The sequence below is a fragment of the Phyllostomus discolor genome, chromosome 10, assembly GCF_004126475.2.
Source record: "Phyllostomus discolor isolate MPI-MPIP mPhyDis1 chromosome 10, mPhyDis1.pri.v3, whole genome shotgun sequence".
Classification (NCBI taxonomy): domain Eukaryota; kingdom Metazoa; phylum Chordata; class Mammalia; order Chiroptera; family Phyllostomidae; genus Phyllostomus; species Phyllostomus discolor.
Window position 1 is genome coordinate 94,137,545 of NC_040912.2, and position 25,946 is coordinate 94,163,490.

The following is a 25,946-nucleotide window of genomic DNA, read 5'->3' on the forward strand; positions in this document are numbered from 1 at the left end:
GAGCCCACCCGGAGGGCGGACACGGCGGAACGGCCCACCACACGCCCCCTCCGGCCAGAGCCCACCCTCCACTGCTCCCGTCCACCCTGACGCGGCCGCCTGAAGGGTGGGCCTTCGGTCCGGCCCTGTGTCTGTAGCGGGCTGTCACCCCCGGCCTCCGGCTGGTCCCCTGGGGTATCTGACCTGTAGTGGGACTCCGCCTCGGAGGACACGCGTGCTTCTCCGTGTCTGGTTAGAAGGGCCAGATCGCCCCCGCCCCCGAAACCACGAGGCTTGGGCCCCACACGTAGCGGGGCGCCCAGCACCTGCCTGCCCGCCGGCCCTGCGTGGGGCTCTTTCCTCTCATCTAAACTCTTTTTTTTAAAAGATTTTATTTATTTATTTTAGAGAGGGAAGGGAGGGAGATAGAGAGAGAGAGAGAGAGAAACATCCATGTGCGGTTGCTGGGGGCCGTGGCCTGCAACCCAGGCATGTGCCCTGCCTGGGAGTCAAACCTGCGACACTATCTCTCGTCTACACTCTCACTGAGGACAATCTCACACACACCCCGAAGTCCGGGGACTAGACCAGCAGGCCTACGTGTGCTCAGCCCTGGTTTGCAGCGTTACCGACGCTTCACGGACGGCGTTCCACCTGTCTGCCGTTTTGGGGGGTTGGAATGCAGTTAGAACAAATCTCAGCTATTGAGGCATGTCCCCCACATATGTCCTCTTGTATTTGGCATAGAAAAAGACCTTTCAGCAACATAAGTACCGTCCCCAAAGTAACATTAATCCCCACAGATGCAGTGTGGCTCTGTGTACCGGGTGTCCGTCAGTCTGTCAGCTGGCACCTCCACGTTGTCTGTCTGTGATCACTGGGGGCAGGGGTGGGGCTGCTCCGCCTGCTGGCTTTGATCCAGTTCCCTCTCCCGTGAAATCACCTCTGCACAGCCTTCCCTTGGAGTCCCCTACTGATTTTCCTTTTGTTGATCTATAGGTACTCTTTATATAGGAAGGCTCATTGCTATATTAAAGTGCACACTCAGGAGAGGAAAGGCCTCTGGGGGTCTTTCCTGCAGCCTCTGCTCAGGACTCTCCTCCCAGCCGCACACACTTACAAGGGGTCTGGCCTGTGGATGCGGCTGGAAGCAGTGTGGGAGGGGGGAGCCCGAGCGGAGGCGCAGCCAGACCAAGCCTGGCCGCCCCTCGGGGCTCTGGGCCAGAGCGGCCTGTTCCAGGTGCTGGCAGGTGGGCCCTTGTCCCAACACAAGCAGTCACTGGCCGTGGCCACCTCAGGCAAGGTGTATAGTTGACATCAACATGGAGGAGGTGGCAGGTGGTTGACATCAACATGGAGGAGGGGGCAGGTGGAGGAGGTGGCAGGTGGAGGAGGGGGCAGGTGGAGGAGGTGGCAGGTGAGGAGGGGGCAGGTGGAGGTGTCTGCCGGTGCAGCCTGGCAGCAGGCCCTCCCAGAAATGGGGAATGGGTGAGGGGGGGGTGTCTCCTTGCCCTGCTCACCCAGGGGGCCTCTGCTGAGACCAGGCCATTTTGTGAACTCTCTCCTCCTCCCAAAAGCAAGTCTTTGGGCTGCTGCTGCCCCCGACCTTGGGCACCTGGAGAGTCCGCCGGAGCCCCTGGGCTGCCCTCTGGGAGGGACTGGGCGCTGCCCTCTTTTTTCGGCCCCTCGGGGCTGTGGGGTCGGCCCCTCCTGGTCTCCGTTAGCGCCCGCAAACTCTGAGGCCGCTGTGGAGCGGGGGCTGCCAGACACCATTGCTGGTCGAAGGCCTGCTCCTTCTCCCAACTCTGCTGCGAGAGCCGCGGCTGGGGCAGTCCTCAAACTGGTCTTGGCTTGGATTTCCTCCTCAGACTGGATGGGTCAGCTCGGTGGCCCGAGGCAGGGGTGTCAAACTCACCTTCACCGGGGCCACATCCTCCTCAAGGCTGCCCTCAAAGGGCCCAGTGTCATTCTAGGGCCATGTGTAAATGCAGCTGGTCTTTAACTAGGGGCAAGGAGCTCGGTGCTGCGCCGGGTAGAAACAAGGTGCCGGGCCGGATACAACAAGGTGGAGGGCCGGGTTCAGCCCGTGGGCCCTGTGTTCGCCACCTGTGCCCTAGAGGGTTGACCGCGTCTCTTCCTGTGCAGAGGACAAGGGACCGCTGTCTTCCAAAGTGAGGCTGAGAGTGAGGGGGGTCTGCGAGGCTCTCTGATGGGTGGCAGCCCCTCCGCCACCGTAGAGGCCCACCCTGGGGCCGGGCTCCCGAGCTCCAGACGGGAGACCCTTCCTCAAACGCCGCCCACTGGCCCACGCCGTCTCGGTGGAAGGGGGAAGGCGGGGTTGGGCTGTGTATGCGGGGTAGCAGGGCTGATCCCACACTCCCAGCCCCCAGCCCCCATCCCTCTCGCTGGTATCTGAGCTGCACAGCACGTGTACACACACATCCGATGCACCGTGCACACACACGCAACAACCCACACGCCTACACACTCACACTCACACATCGCAATGCTCCAAGCTGCAAACCAGCACGGTAACTCGACAGAAAATTGGAAGGTAGAGTCCAAACACCTGCGTCCTCACGCCACTTAAATCCGTTCCGCTGCGAGGACTTCCGGAGGCGGGGGGCCGCGGGGAGCTGGGACTTACCGCCCGGGGCGCCTTTCTGGGTCAGCAACTCAGCAAATCAGCACAGCGGACGTTTTTAAAGGAGTTCCGTTGCACTTACGAGAAGATCCCTTCTCCCTGTACGGCTCCCAGTTTACTAACACCCAGGGCCTCCCCTCCGAGGCACCAGGGCTCAGCACTAAGGACTTGCGTCCCCGCTTGCCACTCACCTGGCAAGCGGCCTGCGTCCACGCTGGAGCTGATGGATTCATCAAGGCTGCACTGCTGGGCGGCCAGGCCGGGGCGGGCGGGGAGGGGGGGCTCTGGCAGCCGGGAGGAGACACGGAGAGGTGGGAGCATGAGCGGCCCGGCGGCGGCTGCCTCGCAGGAAACCCGGCCGAGGGAGGCTTTGGAAACAGCCCCTGGGGAAGGCAAGTCCTCTGGTTATGGTGGAGACAGGCGGAGCCCAGGCCGGCTTTACGACGCGGCCCAGGATGGCTCCTCAGAGAGGCAGCCGCCTGGGGGTGCCTGTGGGTGCCCCGCCCACTGCACCTGCTTCAGGTGAGACCAGGGTGCGTCCTGGTTCCAGGACCCCAAACTCCAAGGCCTCACAGCTCCTGTCCCCGCGTCACCAGCAGTTCAGGCCCCCAGAGGTGGAGAGAGACATGCTTCCCCGTGGCCCTGGGCACACAGACCCCGAGGCACCCTGTCCCCAGCTACCACCCCCACCCTTCCTGACGACCTTGACTCTGAACAGAGCGCCCCAGGATGCATCTCAGAACCGGCCTGGGGCCGCACCCAGCCCTCGGGGCTCCCCCCAGCCCCTTGGCCGCCCGGGCTGTCCTCCTGCTCACACCTCCCCCTCCCCCTCCCAGCCGGGCCCTGGACCCACCGCTGCTGGCGGCCCCGCCGCCCATTCTCCTGGGTTGAAATCATGGTTCTCTCGGCGCCTCTTTCGAGTGTTTGCCCCTCCCGCCGCCCTGTCCCCGCCCCCCCCCCCACAGGAGGTGGGGCCTAGGGCGGTGGCAAGGTCGTGACCTTAGCCCCTATGAACGGAACTCGTACCCTGATAAAGGGACCCCAGAGAGCATCCCCACCCCTTCCACCACGCGAGGACACCGCGAGAAGACGGCCCTCGGCAGCCCCCAGCAGAGCCCAGACTCCCCGCCCCCGACGGGAGGAACGAACCCCTGTTGGCTATAACGCCCCCCCCCCCCATCTGCGGGGCTCCGCGGCAGCCTCTGCAGGACAAAGGAAGACCCCGCCCGATGAGGGTCCCCCCCCCGAGCCTCTCCATCCTGCTGGCCTCGCGCTGGCGGTGGACCCCGGGTGGGCGTCGGCCGCGGAGGCTGGAGGCCACGCACTGAAGCCACGATGTCTCTCGTGGGAGCGAGAAACTCAGTTCTGCTGCGTTTAGCTTCTGGTGGCTTTGCGGGAAACGCCAGGGACCCCAGCGGCTGGGGTCCTTCGCGGTGAGCCGGGAGCCACGGCCTCATCGGCCAGTCCAGGGCCTGGGGGTGTCCTGCAGTCACAGGCACCGACTATGTCCTCGTCTACAGGCTGGGAACGACAGCAGAGTGACCACGAGGGCCTAACCCACAGCCCTGTCCGTTCGGACCCCGCCCCCCGCCACCCACAAGCCTGTCCCCCGGCAGCTGCCCAGGGGGCGGGGCCGGACTCCCCAGGTTGTCCTGGCCACGCCCACCCCGCCTTCCCGCGTCTCCCTTCGTCCGAGCACCCGCGGTGCCTGCTCCAGCCGGACGGCAGCCAACCAGCAGCTGCGCGCGGCGCGCCCGAGACGCAAAGTTAATTACATCCGAAGCGGCGGGTGCTGCGGCTCCGTCCACGCGCCGCCCCGAACCTCCACCCGAAGTTTACGTCCTGGGCGGCGCCTCTGTGCAAACAACATGCACCCCAAGAAGACGGGCCCGAGCGTGCGGAGAGACGGCGTGCGCCCGCGCGCGCGCATCCGGCTCCAGGAACTAGGTCAGACACGCGGCGGCCGCCCCGCGCCCGCCCGCCCGGAGAACGCCGTGGCGGCTGAATTATTCATGCCGCTCGGCTGCACCGCTTTAAACTAGACAATTGAACATTGGTTTGGAAGGTCATTAACACCCAGGAAAAATGCAAATGGTTTCTCCGTCTTTTTAATTGTCGCCGTGGCAGGAGCCTCGCCACCACCTGGAAATGAGATGGAAGCGGGTCCCCTCCCCGGGGGGGCTGGGGGTGGGCGCAGCTCCCACGCCAGACTCCTCTCGGATGCGACTGCAGGAGGCCCCCAAGGGCCCGGCTGCTCCACGGGGGCCGGCTGGATGGGTGAGGAAGCAAATTGAGGTTCTATTTAAAGCCTCGTTCTCGTCCGCGGGTGATCCAGAGCCTCCTCTCCGAGAGGGTGGAATTGGGGGCGAGGCTCAATTAGCCTAGAAAGTACCCCCTCCGCCGCCACCTGTGGAAGGGAGTGTTCCCGGAGGGGGCAGGGGGGACTCCTCCCAAGCCTGCATCCCCGGGGGGCCCCCAGAGGAGAGGGACGCACCCACAGCGGCGGCTGGGCTGCTTTGAGACAGTCCCCACCACAGTCCCTCCCCGACCCCCAGCCTATGCCCGAGGGGGAGGTCGGTTTGAAGGGCTGGTGGGCGCAGAGCGGGTCACGTCCCCGAAGTAAGTGGGCGGTTTTCTCCTTGGCATTCCCATGGGGGGGGGGGGTGCCTGAATACTCCTCGGGGTCAGCTTTGCTTCTGCATCCGCTCTCGTCTGGGGGTGTCATGGGTGCCCCAGACTGGCCAGCGTGGCGGGGTGCAGCCCCCCCCCGGAGGGGGCAGCACGATCCTTCACCAAGCCTCTGCCAGGGGCCATGGCCGTGGGCAGAGTGGGAAGGACCCTCCGCTCCTGGGCCCCCCCACCGTGGTCTAGTTGGAGACCAGCCGCCCACGCAGGTCATGGGGTGGGGGGACAGGGTGCTCGCGGGTGCCCGGGCAGCCCACGTACAGGGTGGCTGGGAGCTGCAGCCTGGCCGGTTGCTGCTTTGCTGGTGCACAGTTCACTGTGTCTAGATGATCAGATCTTCACGCGCGTGAGAAAGACCCGCAGGGCTTGTTAAAACTGCAGACGGCCGGGCCCCACCCTGGACAGGGATCGGGGTGCGGGGCGTCTGGTTCGGTGGGTCTCTGGCGGCCCCACGGCTGTGCGTTTCAGACAGTGGTGCAGGCGAGCCTGCGGTGTGAGAAACGCCAGCCTGGAGAACACCGGGGCTCACGTCTAGGGGCAGAGGAGCGCACGTGGCTGCCGGACCCAGCGGTAGAACGAGCGGCTGGCCCCAGCCGGCCCGCTGTGTCAGCCGGAGAGATGCCCGCGTTCCCATCCCCGGCCCCTGCCGAGGGGCCACTGCTGTGGACTGAGCACAGGCGGGCTTGCTCCTCCCGACCAGAAAGCAAGGGCCGCTGAGTCGGTCCCGGGGCACGTGGGCCGTGGGCCGGGGCCGTGGAGGTCGGGGGCAGGGCTGCTGGGTGTGCAGAGGGGCCCAGGGGTGGGGGCCGGGCCCCGGCCAGGCCGCGGCTGGGAGCCCTGCCTGTGAACGCCGAAGCCTTCCGACCGGTCTGTCCTCATCAGAAGAGGAAGAGACGGAGAGACCCGGGAAAACGGCCCTGGGGCCCTGGAGGTGGGGACCCAGGGGTGTGGCTGCAGGCCAGGGGAGGACGAGGGTGCAGGGGCACCAGAAGCTGGAAAGGGCAGGAAGGGTCCACCGGAGGCTACACAGGAGCATGACCCTGGACTTGCGGCCCCAGAGAACAATGAGAGAACAAACGAGTTGTTTACGCCCCCAGGTTGTGGGACTCAGAGCCGGCAGCCACGGGGCACGGAAGCCACCCCCTGCACCCCCACTTCCAGAAGCACGCCCACAAGCCTGCTCTCACCGACCGCCTGCTTAGCGGCCACCCCAGGGTCTCCCTGCCGGCCTCCCCGCTCTGCCTGGGGTCCGGTTTCAACGTTTCCCTCCCCCTCCCCCTTCCCTATCGGCTCGGACCAGTTCTCCAGAGCAGCCCCCAGGAGACCCAATGTCCCCACAGTGCCCTTGTAAGTGTGCTCGTCCTCACAGAGGGAAACTGAAAAGGAAGGGGAAATTAGTTATAATCATACAGTTTAGTGAGCCTGACACTGCGACAATGTTACTTTAATGTGGGACCAGCGCTCTGAGCCACAGGACGTTTGACCGTGTTTCCGGCCCTCGGTCTTTAGATTCCGGCCGGCGTTCACATCAAGAGCAAACCCCACGCTTGCACAGACGTCCCAGTCTCCACCGGGAGCCCCTGATGCGCAGGCGCCATGGACACGGGGTGCACTTCACATGTGTTCACACGTGCAAGTTGTTCCCGACGTGTGGGGGCGTGTCTTAAGAGCCGAGCTGGAAATCATCTCTCTCTCTCTTTAAAAGCTTTTATTTATTTTCAGAGAGAGGGGAAGGGAGGGAGGAAGAGAGAAAACATCAACGTGTGGTTGTCTCTCACGAGCCCCCTACTGGGAACCTGGCCCACAACCCAGGCAAGTGCCGTGACTGGGAATCGAACCAGCAACCCTTTAGTTTGCAGGCCAGCGCTCAGTCCACTGAGCCACACCAGCCGGGGCTAAAAATCATTTTTTAAATTGACATTCCAGTCCACTAAAATTAAAAATTGAATGCGTCAGCCCCTCTAGCTGAATGGAGAGGGTCGGTGCTGCATCTGGCTGGGAGGGTGCAGGTCCACACCCCCTCTGGGGTCACCATTCCCAACACTGTCTCCACCCTCTCCCCCACCAGCCTGTCCTCCAAGGACGCCAGTGGGACAGGGTCACTGAGGGCGTTGAGACAAGGCCTGCGGGCCGCACAGCTCTGCTCTGGCCTCATCTGGTGGGCACCCCTGAGGACCCGGCGGGCGGTACCAGGAGCTTGGGAAGCACAGGGGAGGGCTCGGGGGACTCTGCGAAGGGGGGGGGGCAGCGGAGCAGACGCTGCGGGGGCGGGGGGCTGAGCCAGGCGAGGGCGGTGTGGCGTTCCTCAGGTAGGTAGGTGTGGGGGGCACTCCAGATGGAAGGAACACTTTTTATCTTTAAACTCACTCAGGGATACATTGTTATTGATTTTTAGCCAGAGAAGGAAGAGAGAGACAGAGAGAGAGAAACATCCGCCGGCCGCCTCTCTGACACGCCCCGAGTGGAGATGGATCGAACCCGCAGCCTTTTGGTGCACGGATGACGGACGACGCTCCAACCCACGGGGCCACACGGCCGGGCCAGAAAGGAACACTTTCCAAGTCTGGAACCCGGTGCCACGTCACACCCGCTAGGATGGCTGCTGCGAACAGAAACGAAACGGAAAACAGTCAGTGGCGTCACGGATGGGGAGAAACCGGAGCCCCGGTGCGCCGCCGGTGGGCACGCGGGTGGTGCGGCTGGGGGGGGGGGGAGTCAGCCAGGCGCAGCTTCAGCCAATCCTAGACGGAACACGCAGAGGGTCCCGCACTCTCGCTGCGGGGCGCGGCCCCGGGGGCACTGAGAACAGGGCCTCCGAGAAATAGGTGCTCGTCCCGGTTCCCAGCGGCCAAGAGGTGGACGCACCCCCGAGCACTCGGTAAAGGATGGCAGGCGCACCAAAGGCAGAGCGCGCACAGAGTGGGATATTATTCCGCCTGAGAACGGGAGGGAACTCCGCCCCAGGGGGCCGTGCGGATGAACCCTGGGGCCGTGATGCTGAGTGGAATGCGCCCGTAGAGAAAGGACAGAGGCTGTATGGTTACGTTTACACGAGGGCAGGCGGGGTACTGGCGGGCGCCAGGAGCTGGGGGCCGGCGGCAGGGGGGGGGGGGAATGCGTACAGTTTCACGGCGACAGGGTCTCCGTGTGGGAAGATAAAGTTCCGGGGGAGGAGGCGGCCATGCGTGCACAGCGGTGACCCTGTGGTTCACGCCACGGAGCCGCTGCTGTAAGCATGATCAAGGCGATAACTTTTCTATGTTTTCAGAATTTAAAAATGAACCTCAGTTCAATAATCCATGACATCAAATTTCTTTTCGATCAGACACACCCAACGATGTTCAGTATTTAAAGCTTTTTCCTAGCAACATATCGAATGAAATGTATACCCTCTTTAATATTTTGAACGGCAGAACCATCTTCCAAGCCGTATCAGACACCCAGAGCTCAAATTAGCCAAGAAGCAAAATCCCCTTTTCCATCTCAGAATTGACCTTTTTCCAAAGCCCTGGTGGAACTTGGGTTCTCGCAGTCGGTGGGAGGTGGGGTGGGAGGAGCCTGCAAGCTGGAGAGGGCTGGTACCTTCAGGAGTCAGATGGCCGAGCCCTTCAGGCAGAGTGGGGGGGGGGGGCACCCTGGCTGGAGAGGCCGTGGGGGCAGTCCCGGACTCACGCCAGGCCAGGCCAGGCCAGGCCACCATCAGGAAGGACGGACTGTGGAGGGCAGGGCAGGCCCAGCGCTGGGTCCCTCTCCTCCGCCACCCCCACTTGGACCTCCAGCGGGTGGCAGTGACCCCTGTGGCCCACGGCACCTGTGAGGCAGAGATAAAGGTAGCGATCCACCATCCCCAAGTCCAGGTGCTTTCAACACTGAAAGTCACTTTCAAATCTCACTCATTGGTGAAGCTCATTCCGAACCACAGAGGTGCCGTCCCTGTGCCATCCCGGTGGGGATGTTATGTCCCTAATTCTGGCGCCGTCAGCACCCATGGGGCCAGGCCACGCACGGTAGGTGCGCTGAGGTTCCTTTCCAAAATCAAGGGAGTTCTGGAGCACCTCAGCGGGGAGCTAAGGGTCAGTGGGCCTGCAGGGTCCACCTCAGAAGACTGTCGTAAAATCCATTCATTCATTTGGAAAATACTGTTCAGTGCAGCAGCTCTCAAATGCAGTCTGCAGATCCTGGGGGGCTCCCGAGGCCCCGAATTTCAGAGGGTCCACAGGCAGGGGTTTGCAGCCACGCTGAGTCCTTACTCACTGCTGTCGCTGCTCCACCATTGCCCCCACCTGCGAAAACTGCCCACAGGCAGAAGGGCTGGTGCCACCCACGGGGGTGGCCTTGTCACGGTGGGACCCACACCCGTGGGGACAGAACTAGGCTCCTCCGTTCCCCTAGGTCTCTGCCCCTTACCTGCCCCCCACCCCCAGATCCTGTCCCCTCTGCTCCCTCTTCCGTTTCGGACCTTGACGTCATGGACAAGGGGCCAACACCCTCCCCCAAATCCAGGTTTTATTAAAGATGGCCCACACCTTGCTTCAGTGACTCCTGGCCCCTGAGGATGAGAGGGGTCACCGAGCAGAGCCGTAATCCCTCCTAACCTCTGACCTCTCTGTCCTTCCCTTTAAGCAAGTTCTCCGCCCCCACCGCACCCCAGCCTCCCCTCCCCCTCCTCCGCTCCACAGAAAAACAGCGCAGGCTTGTCAAGCGCGGATGGGGAAGTTTTAGGAGACCGCACCTCTCCAAGGCGCGCGCTGCAGGACCGCAGGGGGAGACTTTCTATGCGGGGAGGGGGTGGCGGTGCGCGGACGGGGTGGCGGGCCTTGCTGAGGGTTCCTCCGAGACCCGCTCTGGGGGGCGCGGGGGCAGGTGGGAAGGTCGAGCTCCTTCCCCGGGCGCACACGTGGGGGCCGGTCCCCACACACCGGGAACAGCGGGAGGCGACGAAGGACGTGGATTTTAAAAGGGGCCATGGGAGAGCTTCTGGACCAACACAGCTACACGGTCTTGGAGACCCACGGGGGCACGTCCTGGGCTCCACGATCGCGCCCAGGGGCTCGGGGACGCCAAGGACGCGCGCTGGGGTCCAGGCGGCCGGAAGCTCAGGGTCACTGCGGATCTGCCCGCCTGGGGGGCGTTCCGGTGGGGAGGGGGCGGGGAACGCGGTTTCCGATGCAGCCCCTCGCCCCCGGAGGGCCACCCTTTCACTGAGCCGGTAGGAGCGGCTTTGAAGTCCCCGCCGCGCTCGGCCCCCTCCGGCGCTCCCGCCCGCGCGGCGCGGACCCGCGTCCCCGGCCGAGCTCCGCTTTGTCGCTGAGCGCTGCCCGCCGCGGCTCAGTGGACCACCGGCGGCCGGCGGGGCGGCCTCTGATCTGTGGGCTGCGAAGAGCTCAGCGGCTCATTGACGACGCGCGCCCTGCGGGCCGGCGCTCCCCGGGGCTGCGCCTCCGGCGCGCGCTCGGGGGGTGGGGGGCCCGGCCTCTCACTTCGGGAGGAAAGCCCACCCCACCAGGAGTCCGCCTGGTGCATCCCAGCTGTGATTCCCGGGCCCTTTCGGTGGACGACAGAGTCTGGACCGGGCCGAGGCCCCCTCCTCGCCAGAAAAAGGCAGCTCGTTCGGGGCGCATCCCCGGGGCCTGCTCCCAGCCAGGGGCCGCGAGGGTAGACCCTCCCTGCCTGCCTCCCGGGAGCCGCAGCGCCCCCACCCTCCCTCTCGGGGCGCCGCGGGGTACCCGGCGAGTCCGAGGAGTCGCCCTGAACCCTCACGTACTCGGGTGTTTGCAAAGCAGAGAGACCCCGGGAGGAAACCTGCCGGGCGCCCCCTGGGGGGCCCTCGCCCAACCCGCTGCAGCCGAGAGACCCGGAGGAGAGTCCCTGGAGGGGCAGAGGGGCCGCGCCCCGGCCGAGGCTGCCAATTCTGGAAGAAAGAGACAGGGTCACAACCGAGCGAGCCAAGGCCGGGGCCCTCACTCACCCCGCGGGCACACGGCCCGCTCCCGCCCGCGTGCGCGCTCGGCCGGGCCAGCGCACCCACAGCGAGGCATGGTGGTGGGGCTTCCCCTCCGCCTGCAGCGCAGAGACCACAGCTCCTGAGCTCGCTCTGGCCACAGACACCCCCAGGCCGCTCCTGGGTGACCGGGGGAGAGCTGGGGCCCCTCCCCGCTCCGGGCAGAGCGGACAGGACCGAGGGGTGCTCGGGAATGTGCCTTTCCCTCTCCCCAGACCCGACCAAGGCCCGCGGCTCCCCCTCCAGCCCGGGAGGCCGGAGAGAGCGGGTCGCCTCCGTTCCCAGAGAGGCAGTTCGCCTCGCGCCCGTGCGCAGGCGGGCATCACCGGGACATCTTTTCGTTGGACTTTGTGTTTTCTCGTTTTCCACGGCGGAGGAGAGAGTCCCGCCCCGGCAGGAAGGCGGAGGCCTGCGTCCCGCCCAGTCTCGGCCTGGCCGGCGCTCGCCTCTCGGGCGATCTCAACACAGAAGCCGTTCTGGCCGCCTGCCCGCTGCGTGCGGAGCGAGCTTTCCAGCCTGGGTTTCCACATCCCATTCTCCAGGCTGAGCTTTTCGCGGCTGCTCTTGCACGGGGGACGGTTGAGCTTGCACCTGCGGATAAGACGGACAATCTAAGTGTCGCGAAAGTGTGTCGTTTGTTTGGGGAACCCACCCCACTCGGCCCTCTGGGCGCTGCCAAGTCTTGGCACCAACACTTCCGGTCCCGGCGAGCGGCCTCAGTGCCCGCTCCCCGGCGCGGAGCGTCCCCCAACGTCAGTGCCCCCCACCCCCCAGGCTGCGCCGCTGGGGAAGTTTTAGCCCCGGCAGCGCGAGCCGAGAGCCAAAGCAGGCGGTTAATTAGAACAGCTCGCCCGCCTCGCTCCGGGTGGACGGGGAGGAGCAGATCCCAGGAATTCCAGCGCGTGAGCTCCAGACGCGGGGAATCCTCGCGCCTGTGGCGCCTCTCTCTGCGCCAGGGGCTCGGCCCAGGCGGTGTAGGGTTCCTGAACTTTGCCCTCGCCCAGGGGCTGTTGTGTCTTAGCCGCCTGTGCTGGAAGGTCTGAGACTCCCCCCCCTGAAGTGCAACACGGAGAGGCTGTCTGCAGAGAAACGTTTCCATCTCTCTCTCTCTCCCTCTCCCTCTCTCTCTCTCTCTCTCTCTCCCTCTCCCCCCCACCCCCCCTCTCTCTCTGTCTCTCTCTCTTTCTTGTTTGAGGGGATCGGGAAGGGGAGAGACGGCTTCGCAGGAGACAGAACACTTCTCTCTGCCCTTGTGCCTGAACTCTCACAGGCCGCTTTGCCAGGCTGTCCCTGACCTGGAGGAGAGGTGGGCTGGGGGGTGCTGCAGGGGGAGGGCCTGAGAGTGACTCCAGGCCCTCGGAAGGGTGCTGGGGGCCTGGGTCTGCGTGTAGGGCAGGCCCCCCTCCAGGCGGGCGGCTACCCCTGCTGCGAGTACCAGTGGGTGTGTGTCCAGGGAGTCACGACGGAGCCTGTGTGACCCCGGAAGGCCGGCCCTGGCCCCCCAGCCCTCTACCCTTAGCCCTGGAGTTGCCCCCGTTGGGGCACATCCCCCCCATTATGCGTGTAAGAATTGTATCAGCTAGGCACTCCCGCTAAAGAAACGACCACCTTCATCACACCCAGGGGAACCGACGGATCGTGTAACCCGTACACGGAACTCCACGTGTCATTTTGAACTCGCTCTCACACTCTAAGTAAACCGCGCATCTTCACAGCGTTCCACGTGATGCAGGGAAAAGTAAACCCATGAGCAACGTAAACACAGGCTATTTTTAAAAATCTGTGTCCCACAACCGGCCCAGCGCACAAAACACAGGTCCCCCCAGGGAAGCGGTGATCGGTTGCTAATGGGGGTGGAGGAGGGAGTAGGGTTTAGGTATCTGCTTCCTGAACTTGCCTGAAATCCTGGAACCGCCCCGCCCCAGCCCCAGCAATCACGTTTTCTGAGCACACGTCGGTGTGTACGGGTTTCTGGTGCACTGGCCTCCCCGGGGGCCCGGGCCTTTGGGGAAAGGAAGAAAAGAAAAGCAACCTCATGCCCTGGGAGGGGAGGCAGGTGCTCCAGGCGTTTCTCTGGGAAATCTGGTTTTCCTTCCGAAGGTCGAAAGGCAGACGGGTGGGTAGCGGCCAGGATTCCTGGCCTTGTCCGGAAGCCGTGGTCGGCTGAGGTGGGGAGCCGCGAGCCTTCTCCAGAATGCATTCCCCCTGAGGGGGCTTGCTGGTCGCCCCCCAGCCCCCTCCCCACGCTGCTCTTCACAGTCCGCCCCCAAACCTGCCCGCTGTCTGCCTCTGGCTGGCTCAGAATGTGCCCTGTGTCCCCCGGGCCCCTGCCGTTCCACGGGGACATGTCCCTTCCAGCAGAGGAGTCAGGGCGTAGCACTGTCTAGGGGACCCCCACCCGGAACGTCCCACAGGCTGGTCAGGGGCAGCCCCAGCCAGACCCCACCTCGGCCTGGGCCTCTGCAGGGACGGCACAACCACGGCAGAGCGGAAGCCGGCTGGCTTCCGGAGGGCCAGGTTTCCCCGGGGTCCAGCACAGCAGTACAACCGGGGAGGGAGAGCACAGGAAAGGGGTCCCCAGGGCACAAGGTGGGTCCCTCGGACAGTCAGGATGTCCACGGCAACGGGCCCCAGCCCCGGAGGACCGTCCACAGAGGGTGGGCCGTGTGGGTGGCCGGGAAGAGGCGGGACTGTGGGTGTGGGTGCACACGCACGAGCGGGGTCGTTCTCGGGAATCCCCTTCACCAGCCCCTGTTTGGAAGAGCTTAGCTTACAGGAGACTCTGCACCTGGTCTCCAGCTGGGGAGCCGTGCCTGCCCTGTGCCCCCTCCCCGCTCGCCCGGGCCAGCGCTGGGGCAGGGCGTCACAGGAAGGCCTTTCCTGTGGCCTGGACAGGAGGCAGCTCCAGGGGGTGCCTCACCCACTTGGTGTCCCCAGCACCCAGGGAGCTTTGGCTGAGCACGAGCCGATGTTGCCCCAGCCCTTGGGGGCAGGGCCCAAATGGACCGTGCCGATGCCCCCCACGCTCCTCAGGCAGGCTTCGCAGCGCCAACCCACCCACCAAGCCCCGGGTGCCTCAGGGGAGCTGGGCCCCTGGGCGCCTGGGGCCTCTGGGGCCGGGACAGGCCCAGAGCACAAGCACCAGTGCCCCTGCTCCCCTTCCCAGGCAGCCCACCTCTGCATTGGGCCCCTCCCTTCCTGGGGGTCCTCGGAGGCGGCATCCCCGGCCCCGGCCCGGCCTGCAGGCCTGTGCTTGGCTCCGAGGAGGAGAGCTCAGACGCGCCGTGTCGGTGTCCACCCCATGCCCCTGCTTGCGGCCTTTGTCTGCAGGCTGGGTCGCCGCGCTTTGCCCGGAACCAAGGTGGCTCTCCAGGGGCCAAGGCCCTTCTCTGGCTCAGCCCCCACCCCCTGCCCGAGCCCAGGGCCCGCTGGCCGGCCGGCTGGCTATGTGGGGCTGCCCTCCCGATTTCGCAGGGGTCGAGATCTCTCTCCTGCACGGTGGGCGTCTCGACCACCCCAGTGCCCGCGTCCTCACGAGCTACGGCCACTGACCCTGCACTCGTTTCCTCCCAGGGTCCCCACGCCCGTCTAGGGGAGCATGGGAATGAGGGGCCAGCAGAGTGGCCAGGAAAGTCGCCCTCCTGCGGCCTCATTGTGAGGAAGAAGGGAAGGCCGGATCCGCAGCCAGGCGCCCCGAGTCTCTGGGAGCGCCCTGCCCCCCGCCGCTGCCAGGCCTTGTTCGTGGCACCAACGTGAGCCCCCACGTCTGGAAGCCTGTCCCCCTGCAGTCCCATTTGAGAAGATCCCCTTCTCAGCGGGAGCTCTCTGCACCCCAGCAGAGGAGAAGGGGCGGGGTCCCCCACCTGGGGCCTCGCTTGGGGCCAGGGAGACACTCCTGTCTGGGGTCGCTTGCCCGTGTGCACGGAGGGGTCGACCGTTGTGGGGGGTGGGGGAGGCGGGTGTGGGTGGGAGACCGGGTCAGCGCGGCTGGCTGGCGGGGCGCAGCTCGGCGGAGACAGGGGCCGCAGCTCCCGCGCAGCCTGCGCTTCCCGGCGCCCTGAGAAAGCGCGGCCAGGGCGGTGCCCCAGGCCCCGCAGGGGGCCGGCTGGGGCCTCCAGCACCTTCCAGAAGCTTCTGGAAACAGCTTGAGGCTTCTGTGTAAGGCAGAACTCCCCCTCCGCCCCGGAGCAAGCCAACTTTGTGCGGCTTCGGCCCACATGCGCGCAGCCCGCAGCTCCCCGCCTGGCCCTTTGGGTGGTGCCCACTCTCGAGGGGTTCTCTCTGCCAGGTTTATCTGACAGTTTGGGTGGGCTTTGGGGAGCCTGAGACCACCCCCTCCCCCGTGATTATTTCCCTTTTCATTCCCCTTTCCTCTGCTCCCCCTGAGCCTCAGCTCCCCACCCCCACCCAGCCCAGCAGCCTTTGCAGACCCCAACCCGGAGCCCGGCTTCGCCTGGGGGTGACGGCCGTGTGCAGAGTCCACGGTGCGGCCGTGACTTTGGGAGAGAACACAGCATTAGTCCCCGCCTGGGGGTCGCTTAACGCCAAGGCGCTCAGAAACAACAGTGCCCGAGAAACTGGAAAATGCTTCTCGGGAGGCGGCCTAATTGGTTTTCGGGGGAGGGCTGAGACGTTAACCTGGCCGGCTCTGCGGGAACCCAAGAGGCCTCAGCTTTCCCTCCACCCACTCCACCTCCCGGAGACCCAAGTAATTGGATGGTCCCCCGCTGGGGGTGATCCGGGTCCCCAGGACTGCAGGAAATTCCCCCCCCCAATCCTACACATGTGCTGATAAGGCGTCCCCACAAACCTCATGAACCCCATTTTCCTGCAGGCGGGCAGACTGTGGGGTTTCATGGTTTGGCCCCCAGGCAGGGTCCCTGGCAGGTGTGTGCCCAGCAAGGTCATTTGGTGAGAGCCCCTTCAAATGGGGGAGGGACAAAGAAGAGATGGGGTCACCCCAAGTGAGATGTGGCCTCCTCGCCCTGCGGGAATCTCACCCAGGACTCCTGAGCCTCGCCAGCTGCCTCCAGAGCGGACCACACCAGGCACCTCCCTGCCAAGGGCCTCCTGCGGCCCCTGCATGCCCCTCCTCCTGGGGTTTGTTTCCCTGGCATCAGCAGGGGCTAACTGTCCCCTTCTGGAGCCTGCAACGGGTGACCAGTACAGAGAGGACAGGGCCTAGTTGGGGATGGGAGGGGAGCTGGGCTGGGCTAGGGGATGCTTCCAAGCCTCAAGGTGGCCTGGTAGCCACACTGCGGGGGTGCTGCCTGCCCGGCCCCCATCCCGTCGTCTCTCCTGGCCTGGCAGTGGCCACAGGGAGTCCCCACCCAGGGCCCGCTCCGCAGAAGGCCTCGCTGCTGGGCACCCCGCAGCCCCCGCAACGGGCTGGGCCAGCCAGCCCTGGGCACTGGCCACCCCTTCCTGTCCCCTCCCCGCCCCCTTGTCACCAATGGCACTTTTACTGTGCCAACACTCCCAACACCCTCAAATTGCCCTTTCGGGTGTTTTCAAAGTTTGCCAATGTCCATAAAAAGTGCATTTTAAATGCGGGACAGGCACACCTGGGTAAGCAGGGTGCTGGGCAGGGGTGGGGGGGGGTGGGGTTGGCGTCTGCAGTCAGGGGCGAGCAGAGGAGGGCGGAGTGGAAGGAGCCTGAGGGAGGAGGGGGCCCTGAAGAGGAACTATAGAAGTTCAAGTTGGACGCCTGACAGCAGCCGGGAAGGAAGTTCAGGCAGGGATGGAGAAAGGAGAGGAGGGGAGAAACAAATCCTACCGCACGCCACCATTGCACTCCGGATTCCCCTTTCAGATGGGCCCTGCTGTCCAGCGAAGCTCCTTCCCAGGAAATTAGGACAAAGCAAACGAGGGGAAAGGCCTGGTAGCCCCTCGGTCAGGGTTGAGACTGCGGCGGGGGCGGGGCGCGGGTTTGGGGGGGGGGGGAGGCGGCCGCTCTGGGGCGCTGTCTCCCCGGATGCTCTTGAAGGTTTAGCTGCACCCTCAGCCCGCCCCCCTCTCCCCTCGCCAAGCGAGACGGTGCAGTTACAACCGCGGGCTTCTTTCTCGCTCGCCCGCGCGGAGCACGGAAATCGAGTTCCCGCGCTCTTCCGGGTCCACATGCATGTTTCATGAGGGTGCGTGTCCCCGGTGGGACCCCGCCGTCTGCACGCGCCGCCCTGCACGCGCGCACACGCACACGCACACACACACGCACACTTACACTCAGTGTCTGCAGGAGGAGGGTCCTGCGCGCCAGCTACGCGTTCAGCACAGGAATCTGCCGGGTCACCAAAGTCAAATGTAAGTGACAGCTTCCCTCTCCAGCAGCAAGGAGCGCGGGCTACAAAAGTCCCTTTGTATCTCGGCAGCTCATTTAATATGATTTATGCATTTTTTGTGCAAGGAATTGTGGGATTTTTCCCCACGGTAAACAATATGGAAATGTTAAAAATAGCAATCGCCCGGCGCGTGTCCGAGGACGCACCACGGGGGTGACCCGGCACGGCGCTGGCGGGAGCTCCTTCCATCCATGAACCGAGCAGTGGCGGGGAAAGCGCGACCAAGGGCAGGGGACGCTGTTGCGGTCTCGCGGGTCGGGGGCTCCCGCACGGGAGCCGGAGGACGCGGCTGCTTTAAGGGGGGGAGGGGCGGCGGCGGCGGCGGAGGAGGGGCGGCGGGATCCTCCTGTCACCCAGCGGCGGCCAGCGCGTCACGTGGGCGCCCGGCGCTGCGGCCATTGGCCCGAGGCACGTGTCCAGGCGACCGGCCCGCGACGTCACTCGAGGGGGCTCTGTTAAAAATAAGAACAAAATCCAGAGTGAAAGTGTCTCAGGTTGCGCTAAGTGGCCTGGAAATTTCCGAGCCGGCGCGGAGGCCTTGGCGGCGAGGGCGCGCAGACGGCGAGAGACGCGGGCGGCCCGGCCCGGCCCGGCCTCCCGCCCTCTCACCCATGCAACTCGGGCCGCGGGGCTCGGCGGGGCTCGGCAGGGGCGCGGCCGCTCGCCGGTGGGGCGCCCCGGCCCGCAGCGGGGCGGCAGCCGAGCGCGGCGCGGGCCCGCGGGCGTCCATGTGCGTGCTGGCGGCGGCGGGCGCGCTGACCGCTCGCGCCCCGCACCCTCGAGGGCCGGCCCGGGCGCGCGGGCGGGGGCGGCCGGGCGGCGGCGGAGGTCCGAACCGGCCCGGGCGGGCGTGAGCACCGGGAAGCGCGCTGCCTGCATGCGCGCAGCGCCAGTCCCGGGCGGCCGCGGCGGCAGCGCCGGAGCCGGAGGCAGCTGCACTCGGAGAAGAGCGCGGAGCCCGGAGGCGCCCCGGGTCTCCGCCGGACCATTGTGAGTGTCCGGCGCCCGCGTGCGCGGCGGAGGAGAGTACTGGACTCTTTAGAATCTCCTGGCTCTGGGAGCGGAGCGACTCTTGGTATTTTCGAACTCAACTCGTGGATTGGATCGGCTTCGCTCCGAACGCGGACGGCGACTTGTGGGACCACAGCCCTGGCCTCGGCCACCGCGCACGCCCCAGGAAGCCTCGGCGGGGTAGGGGCGTGGGCTGACCGCGGGGGACTCCGTGTGCGCCGCGCGCGGGCCAAGGGCTGATTGGAGGGGGTCACCGGAGAACCAATTTGGGATCTGTTGTGAACAGCATGGAGGAGAATGACCCCAAGCCCAGCGAGGCGGCGGCGGCAGCAGCGGCGGCGGCGGCGGCGGCGGAGGGGCCGCGGCAGCCGGAATCCAGCCCCAGCGGCGGATCCAGCGACGCGGACACTGGCCGCCGGCGGAATCTGATGCTGCCCGCGGTTCTGCAGGCGCCGGGCAACCACCAACACCCGCATCGCATCACCAACTTCTTCATCGACAACATCCTGCGGCCCGAGTTCGGCCGGAGAAAGGACGCGGGACCTGCTGTGCGGGCGCGGGAGGAGGAAGAGTTGGCAGCGGCGAAGGAGGCGCGGGCGGTGCGGACGGAGGCGGCGGCTCCGGCTGTGCGGACCAGCTCCTGGGGTCCGGCCGGGAGCCCCGGCAGAGCGCGCCCTGTGCTCCGAGTGCGGGCGGGCCGCTGCCCGGCGGCGGCGGCGACTCTCCGGGCGAAGGAGAAGGCGGCTCCAAGGCGCTCTCGCTGCACAGCGGCGCCAAGAAAGGCAACGACCCCGGCGGCCCCCTGGACGGGGCGCTCAAGGCCCGCAGCTTGGGCAGCGGCGACCTGTCGTTGAGCTCGGATTCGGACAGCTCGCAGGCCAGCGCCAATCTGGGCGCGCAGCCCATGCTCTGGCCGGCCTGGGTCTACTGCACGCGCTACTCGGATCGGCCTTCCTCAGGTGAGCCCGCCGGGACCCTGCGCCCCGGCCCGCAGCGGGGAGCCCGCGGGGCGGCAGGGAGGCGCTAGCGCGGGAACTTACGGGGAGGAAGAAGACACCAGGACATCTCCCTCCCACACACACACAAAGACGCACACAGAGCGACATTGTGTGCGCCTGACGCTGGCTCCCGCTTAGGCCAGGAGGCGAGGCATTCGGATCGATTTGCCAGAGGGTACAGACTCCTTAGAAGGGCGGAAGCGACAGGATCTGCGCGCTCTCTCTTGCCTTTTGGAGGCCTCTCCGCGCAGCCGCTAGTCCCCCTGCCCCGGCTGGAGTTTATTTGGTGGGAACGGGGGTGGCTGGAAGACAGGCCGGGAAGCTCGCCGCTCAGTCCCTTCTCCGGTCTTTCCAATTCATTCTGGACCCGGGACCCACGCGTCGTCCCCCCGCAGACCTAGATCCATTCCGCGGCCCGGAAATCCCAGATACAGCCGGGGAGGAAAGCGCTCGGCTTCGGCTCTTCCCTGGGGCCCTGGCCTGGGCCGCGGAGGGGGCCTGCGGGGACCCGGAGATGGAAGGGCCGAACACAGAGGCGCCCTTTGCGCTCTGCCCGGTTTCATTTGGTTTTATTTGCCGAGCCCGCGGCGGGGGAGTGCAGCCCCCGTCTCGCATTCAGCTTGGAAGAGGGGCCAACAATCCCCCCCCAAGGAAGGGACCTTCTCCCCGAGGTTTCCCCGGGGGCCCGGGGGAGGGAAGGAGCAGATTTCGGAGAGGGGGTGTGCCCAGGTGCTGGGTGTCATTGTCACAGGGCTGGCACTTTTAAAAGCTAAGACCAACTCCTCGTGGAAATCACCACGCGCATTCAATGCGGGTTTGCAGCCGCGACCCGCCATTAGGAGCAGACTCCATTTGTCCCCGAGCCGGCGGCGGCGACCCGACCTCCTGCCCCCAGCCCTGGACCGGTTTTCCGGGGGTCATTTACCCAGACCACAGGACGACCGAGTCACTCCTGGGCCGCCTCCCCGCAAAAAAAAAAAAAAAAAAAAAAAAAATGCGTGCACCCATCTCGGATGAAACCCACATTTCTCCAGTTCCATCTGAAATTTTGCTCCATTGTTCTCGCCTCCCTCCTTTGTTAATATTTAATTAACATAGAGGCTCACAATGGGGCGGGCGAGAAGCCGCGGCCGGCTTTGTGCGGCCCGCGCGGCCCGCCGGGTCTCCGCGGCCGCCGGAGCCTGCTGCCGGGCCGGGCCCGAGTCGCTGGCCTTCCCGGACCAAACCGTGATCGTCGTAACCGCCGCCGCCGCCCCCGTAAGACTCCGTATTTTTTGTCCCCTGGCGTTCAAGAAAAGAGCCAGGCAGCGAGTTTTCTCGCGGAGGTTTCATGCTGTTGCTGAGACTCCTAAGGGTTTCGTTTTGAAAGAAAATCCAGGAGGAAACAGGGCTCAAAAATCTGCTTTTTGGGAGATTTTCTTTCCGTCAAATGCCGCGTGTGTTTCTTTTTTTGCGGGCGGACCCGTGCCTGAGGGATCCCCAGGAGCAGAGGAGTTTGGGGGTGAGGAGGGCGACTGGGTGGCGGGGAAGGGGGTGGGGGACAAGAACGGCCTCCCCGAGCCGGAGGCTGGGGTCAGTCCAGCAGGGACGGGCCGCCCGGCCCCTTGGGGACTCGCAGAGCCACCCCCTGCCCCTTCGCGCCGCTAGCAGAGCGCGGCCCAGCTCGCCGATCCACACGCTCAGGATCAAGGCCCGGCCCGCGGCCCGGCTCCGGCGCCCTCCGCGTGCGCGGAGGCGACTGGGAGTGCGCTCAGGGGGCGCGGAGGAGAGTGTGGGTTTGTTTTAGAACCTAAAAAGCCAGGAGTTTGGGCCCAACGGCCCTTGGCGCCGCGTCTCTGGCGCCCACAGCCCCTCCTCGGGTGTTAGCCTCACGGGAGAGATTGCTTGACCCGCTGAGTGGGCGGGAAGGAAGTTCTCCGAGCCCGCTGGGTCCCAGGACCCAGGGTCGGTCCGTATCACTCGCTGAGCGCTGGGGACAGCCCCCGAGCTCTCTGCCCGCCGCACTCCGGCCCCCACGGTCCCGGTCGGGTGCAGCCCCGGAGCCGCAGGGTGGGGACCTGGGTCCCGGCCGCCTGAGGTCTGGCCTTCTGCAGTCTCCAGCTGCAGGCGCCCTGGGAGCAGTGGGAATCAGCTTCCAAAGCTGACTCACTCACTGCACAGACCGAGACCCGGGGTACAGCGCCGCTGCACCCCCGCCCCCGCCCCCAGCTTTTGTAGCCTCCCCTCTTGCACACCCTCGTCTTCACCGGAAGAAACGCTTCCCCCTGCCTCTCGGGCAGGCCTTTGCCGGCCCCGGGAGTCTTAGGACACCGGCCCGAACCAGCCTCGGGTGCTGGGAGGCGTCCGAGCAGGCGGAGGCCCCGTGGGCTTGGAGTGTGGGTTTGCTGCTCCTCAAGGTCAGCTGGGCCCCCTGCGGCCTGCAGTCGGGTGGGGAGGGGCGGGGAGCGTGGTCAGCTCCCAGGCCGGGCCCCGGGCCCTTCTCCCTGCTGGGGCACCCAGGAGCCTAGGCGAAGGGGGAACTGGGACTGGCTGGGCTCCCCCCACCCCCGTCCCCCGAAGAAACACACTCGTGTTCCTGTCTGTGAAGGAAACAGGACCACTGGGGGAGGCACATCTCTGGGCCCGGCCCTTCCCAGGATCCTCCTGGCTCCTGGTTCCCGCAGTCCTCAGCACCCTGTGGGTGTCCCCTGCGGGGTTCTTGAGGGAGCCCCCCTCACAGCCCCCAAGACCCCTCCTGCTGCTCCGGCAGTCCCCACTCTTTCCCCTCCCCTCCTGCCCAGCACCTAGGCCCACGCGGCCCTGGCTGCTGGGCAGAACCTCAGAAAGGGCTGGAAACGGCCGGGCCAGAAAGTGGCGGGGTTTGCTTTCCTCCAGGAGTTTTCCTTTCATCTGGGGACCTTTCCACGACTTCTGCTCTGTCCCCGCGCCCCCCCCCCACCACCCAGACGTCACTGGCCCACAGGCCCACAGCCTCCGTCCGCGGGGTGGGTCGCTCGGAGGTGGGTGTGAGCCTGGGCGCGGCGCCCCCTCCCCCAAGTCCATCCCCGCCGTCCTCCAGGTCAGCGCCGTGACCTTGGGCACCCCTCCGCACTCAGCCTGCATCCGGCCGCACGCGCCCTAACCCTGTTGTCTGTCCTCCACGCCCACCCAGGCCCCCGGTCCCGCAAACCAAAGAAGAAGAACCCCAACAAAGAGGACAAGCGGCCGCGCACGGCCTTCACCGCGGAGCAGCTGCAGAGGCTCAAGGCGGAGTTCCAGACCAACAGGTACCTGACGGAGCAGCGGCGCCAGAGCCTGGCGCAGGAGCTCAGCCTCAACGAGTCGCAGATCAAGATCTGGTTCCAGAACAAGCGCGCCAAGATCAAGAAGGCCACGGGCAACAAGAACACGCTGGCGGTGCACCTCATGGCGCAGGGCCTGTACAATCACTCCACCGCCGCCAAGGAGGGCAAGTCGGACAGCGAGTAGGCCGGGCCGCGCGCCGCCCGCTGCCCGCCCGCCCGCGCGCGCGCCAACCATGCAATAATTTAAAGTCACAGAAAAAGGGCCAGTGTATAAAGATTATACCAGCATTCCTAGTGAAAAGATCATGTATTAGCTATGGTTCTACAATATTCTATGTGTATATAATTTACAGGTGTAAAATCCGAAATATCTGACTATAAAATATTTTTTATTTTTTTGTGTTTATGAGATTATGCTAATTTTATGATTTTTTTTTTTTTGCGAAGGGGCTGCTTAGGGTTTCTTTTTTTTTTTCTTTTTTTTTTAATCCCCTAAGCTCCATTATGGGACATGGAACACTTTTTTTTTTTAATTTCAAAAGAAGAAAAAAATTAAAACAACTTGCTGAAGTCCAAAGATTTTTATTGCTGCATTTCACACAACTGTGAACCGAACCCAATAAATAGCTCCTACTTGGTCTATGAGTTCCGCCACTTTGTTTGTGTGGGCTTGGTGAGGTCAGCCAGAGGGGCGCCCACCCCCCAGCCTCCGCCAGGGCAGCACCAGGGCCCCGGCAGGCAGTCGAGGGGCAGTCAGGGCCCTCCTGGAGGAGTGTGGAGGGTGTGGGGGGGGCCTCAGCCACGGAGAGTGGCCGTGCCCCGCTGCCCACGGTGGTCCTCGGCCTCGCCCACTCTGCTCCACCCTCCTCCTGCCTTCCCTCCCTGTCCACCCTCCTCCTCCTCCTCCTCCTCTCCAGGCCCCTGCGTGCTTCCGTCTGTGTCTGTGTCCGTGTCGAGCTGTCCCCTGTCCCTCCGCCGGAAGCCAGCACCGGCCCTCTGGCCTCTGGGCACCAGGGCTTCCGGGCCGCGGAGCCCACGAGCAGAGGGGTGACCCTTGTGGCTCCGGGTCCCGCTCAGGGCCCTCGGCCGCTCCCGCAGCCCCCCAGCCCCCCCTGCCGTGGGTGGAGGCCCGGCACCTTGGGGCAGCAGAGTGCTGTGGGCAGAGTCGGTCTTTTCCTCCTTTCCTTTTTCTTTTCCTTCCCTTCCTTTTTTTTTTTAAGTGGCCGCTTCTGCTACAGAGAGCATTCCCTCAAGCCACGAGGTGTGTGTGCGCACGTCCCTCCGTCGGCCTGTGCCCACACTGGCAGGCGCACAGGAGCCGCCAGGGCTGGGCGCACGTGGCCGCCTGGACTCTGAAGGGCTCTCCGCGTCCTCCGGGACCCAGCGGAAGGAAGGAAAATGTGTAAATAATCATTTCTTACCACGTTTTGTCTCTTCTTGTTTTTTAAAATATACATTTTATTTTTTTGAAGGTGTGGTACAGTGTAAATTAAATATATCCAATATATCCCCACCAAGTACGTATATATATATATATATATATATATAAACAAACGCAGTGTCTCCCTATAGAACTCCACGCTGTCTCCTGTTTAGTGTTCGGAAAAAGAATCTCGTCCAAGTGTCCACCTGCAGCCGGGACAGCCGGGGCGTGCCCGGGGCCCAGGCGGGAGTCGCGGCCGGCACCCCCGCCACCACGGACTGAGGGCGAACTTCTCTCTTTGCCTTAAACCTCTCGATTCCACTGCGGCAACGGGCTCGCTCCGTACAGACTGCCGGCGCCAACCTTTGTCGAAGGGGAACTCTAACAGACGGAAAGTTGTCATTTAACATCCTGTGACTAACCATCTGCTGCCTAGGAAACGCAATGAAACAGTTGCCTTTTTAGCAGGAAGCAAAGTCTTTTGGGTTTTTCATTTAAGAGGTTTGTTTTTTTTTTTTAGTTGATAAAAATGTGCATTTTACAGTCCCAGTATCAAATATTTATAATCTTACGAGAAATGAATGTTTCTATTTCCAACTGTGGTGACCAGAATTGTGAACATTCCCTCTGCATTTTTGTGTGTTTAAACTCTTGAAAGTTACACTCAATAAAGAAAAACTGCTTTATTGTAAATAGTGTTTGTCCAAGGTGGGATGACGAGCTTTTCTGAGTGCGTTTTGGAGTCCAGGCGCCGGCCCTTGGCTTTCTCCCACCGCGCAGGCGCTGCTGGCCTTGGCCGCGTCCCACCGGGGTACACAGGCCCACCTTTGCAGGTAACTTTCTCTTCGAAAGAACGAAGACACTTTGGATGTTCCCTCTGTGAGCACAGAGCAGCCAGAGCCACCGAAGTACACATCTCTCGACCAGAAGAAAGTGTTCAAAAATGTGGTGCTGTTCCATCCAGCAAAGATTTAAAACCTTACAGGAAGCAACAGGTACCCGCGCCCCAGGACGGGGAAATCCGCTCCCTCCACGCTCCTCTTTTACGTTGCTCGTGCCCCTGGAAGTAAAGGACGAGGGCAACGTCCCTAGGCACAGGGGCACACGCGGGCGGAGGACCCGCTCTGCCCGGGTGGCTGGATGCCTGGGTGCCGGAGGCCCCCGGGCTGGCGCAGATCCACCTCCGCGAGGCCCCGCGGGATGATCCGCGTGCGTCCCGCGCCGCCCCACTGCTCTATTGCCAAACTTTCTTGGCTAGGAAAAAAAAATGTTTCCTTCGTCCAGTAAAAGCAACTCAGAGGCTGCTCTGAGGATCATCGTTTGCCAAAGGGGACCTTTCAGGCGGCTCGGTTCCCCACCGGCTTCCGGAGCAGGCGCTGGGCCCCGGGTTTGCAAACACGCGTCTGGGTGGAGGCTGCGTCCGAGGCACCAGCTGCCGAGTCTTCGCCAATCGGGCGCCATTTTCAGCAGCGTCGCCCCGCCCCCCCAAATTTGCATAGTTCTGAGGGTTCCCAGATTAAAAACAAAAGCCCACTAGCAGAACTCCTGTTACCCAATTGGAGTCTTTAAAAAAAAATAAAAGG

At 64.4% G+C, this 25,946-nt stretch overlaps 1 protein-coding gene across 1 annotated transcript; it reads left to right on the plus strand.

The window, feature by feature from the left end:
- The first annotated feature begins 18,494 nt into the window (after positions 1-18,494).
- EN2 (engrailed homeobox 2) lies at positions 18,495-24,736 on the plus strand. Its single transcript, XM_028525983.2, is given in 3 exon segments — positions 18,495-19,192; positions 19,195-19,617; positions 22,808-24,736. Coding segments are annotated over 3 exon segments (987 nt in total). The 5' UTR covers positions 18,495-18,945; the 3' UTR covers positions 23,125-24,736.
- Positions 24,737-25,946: the final 1,210 nt, after the last annotated feature.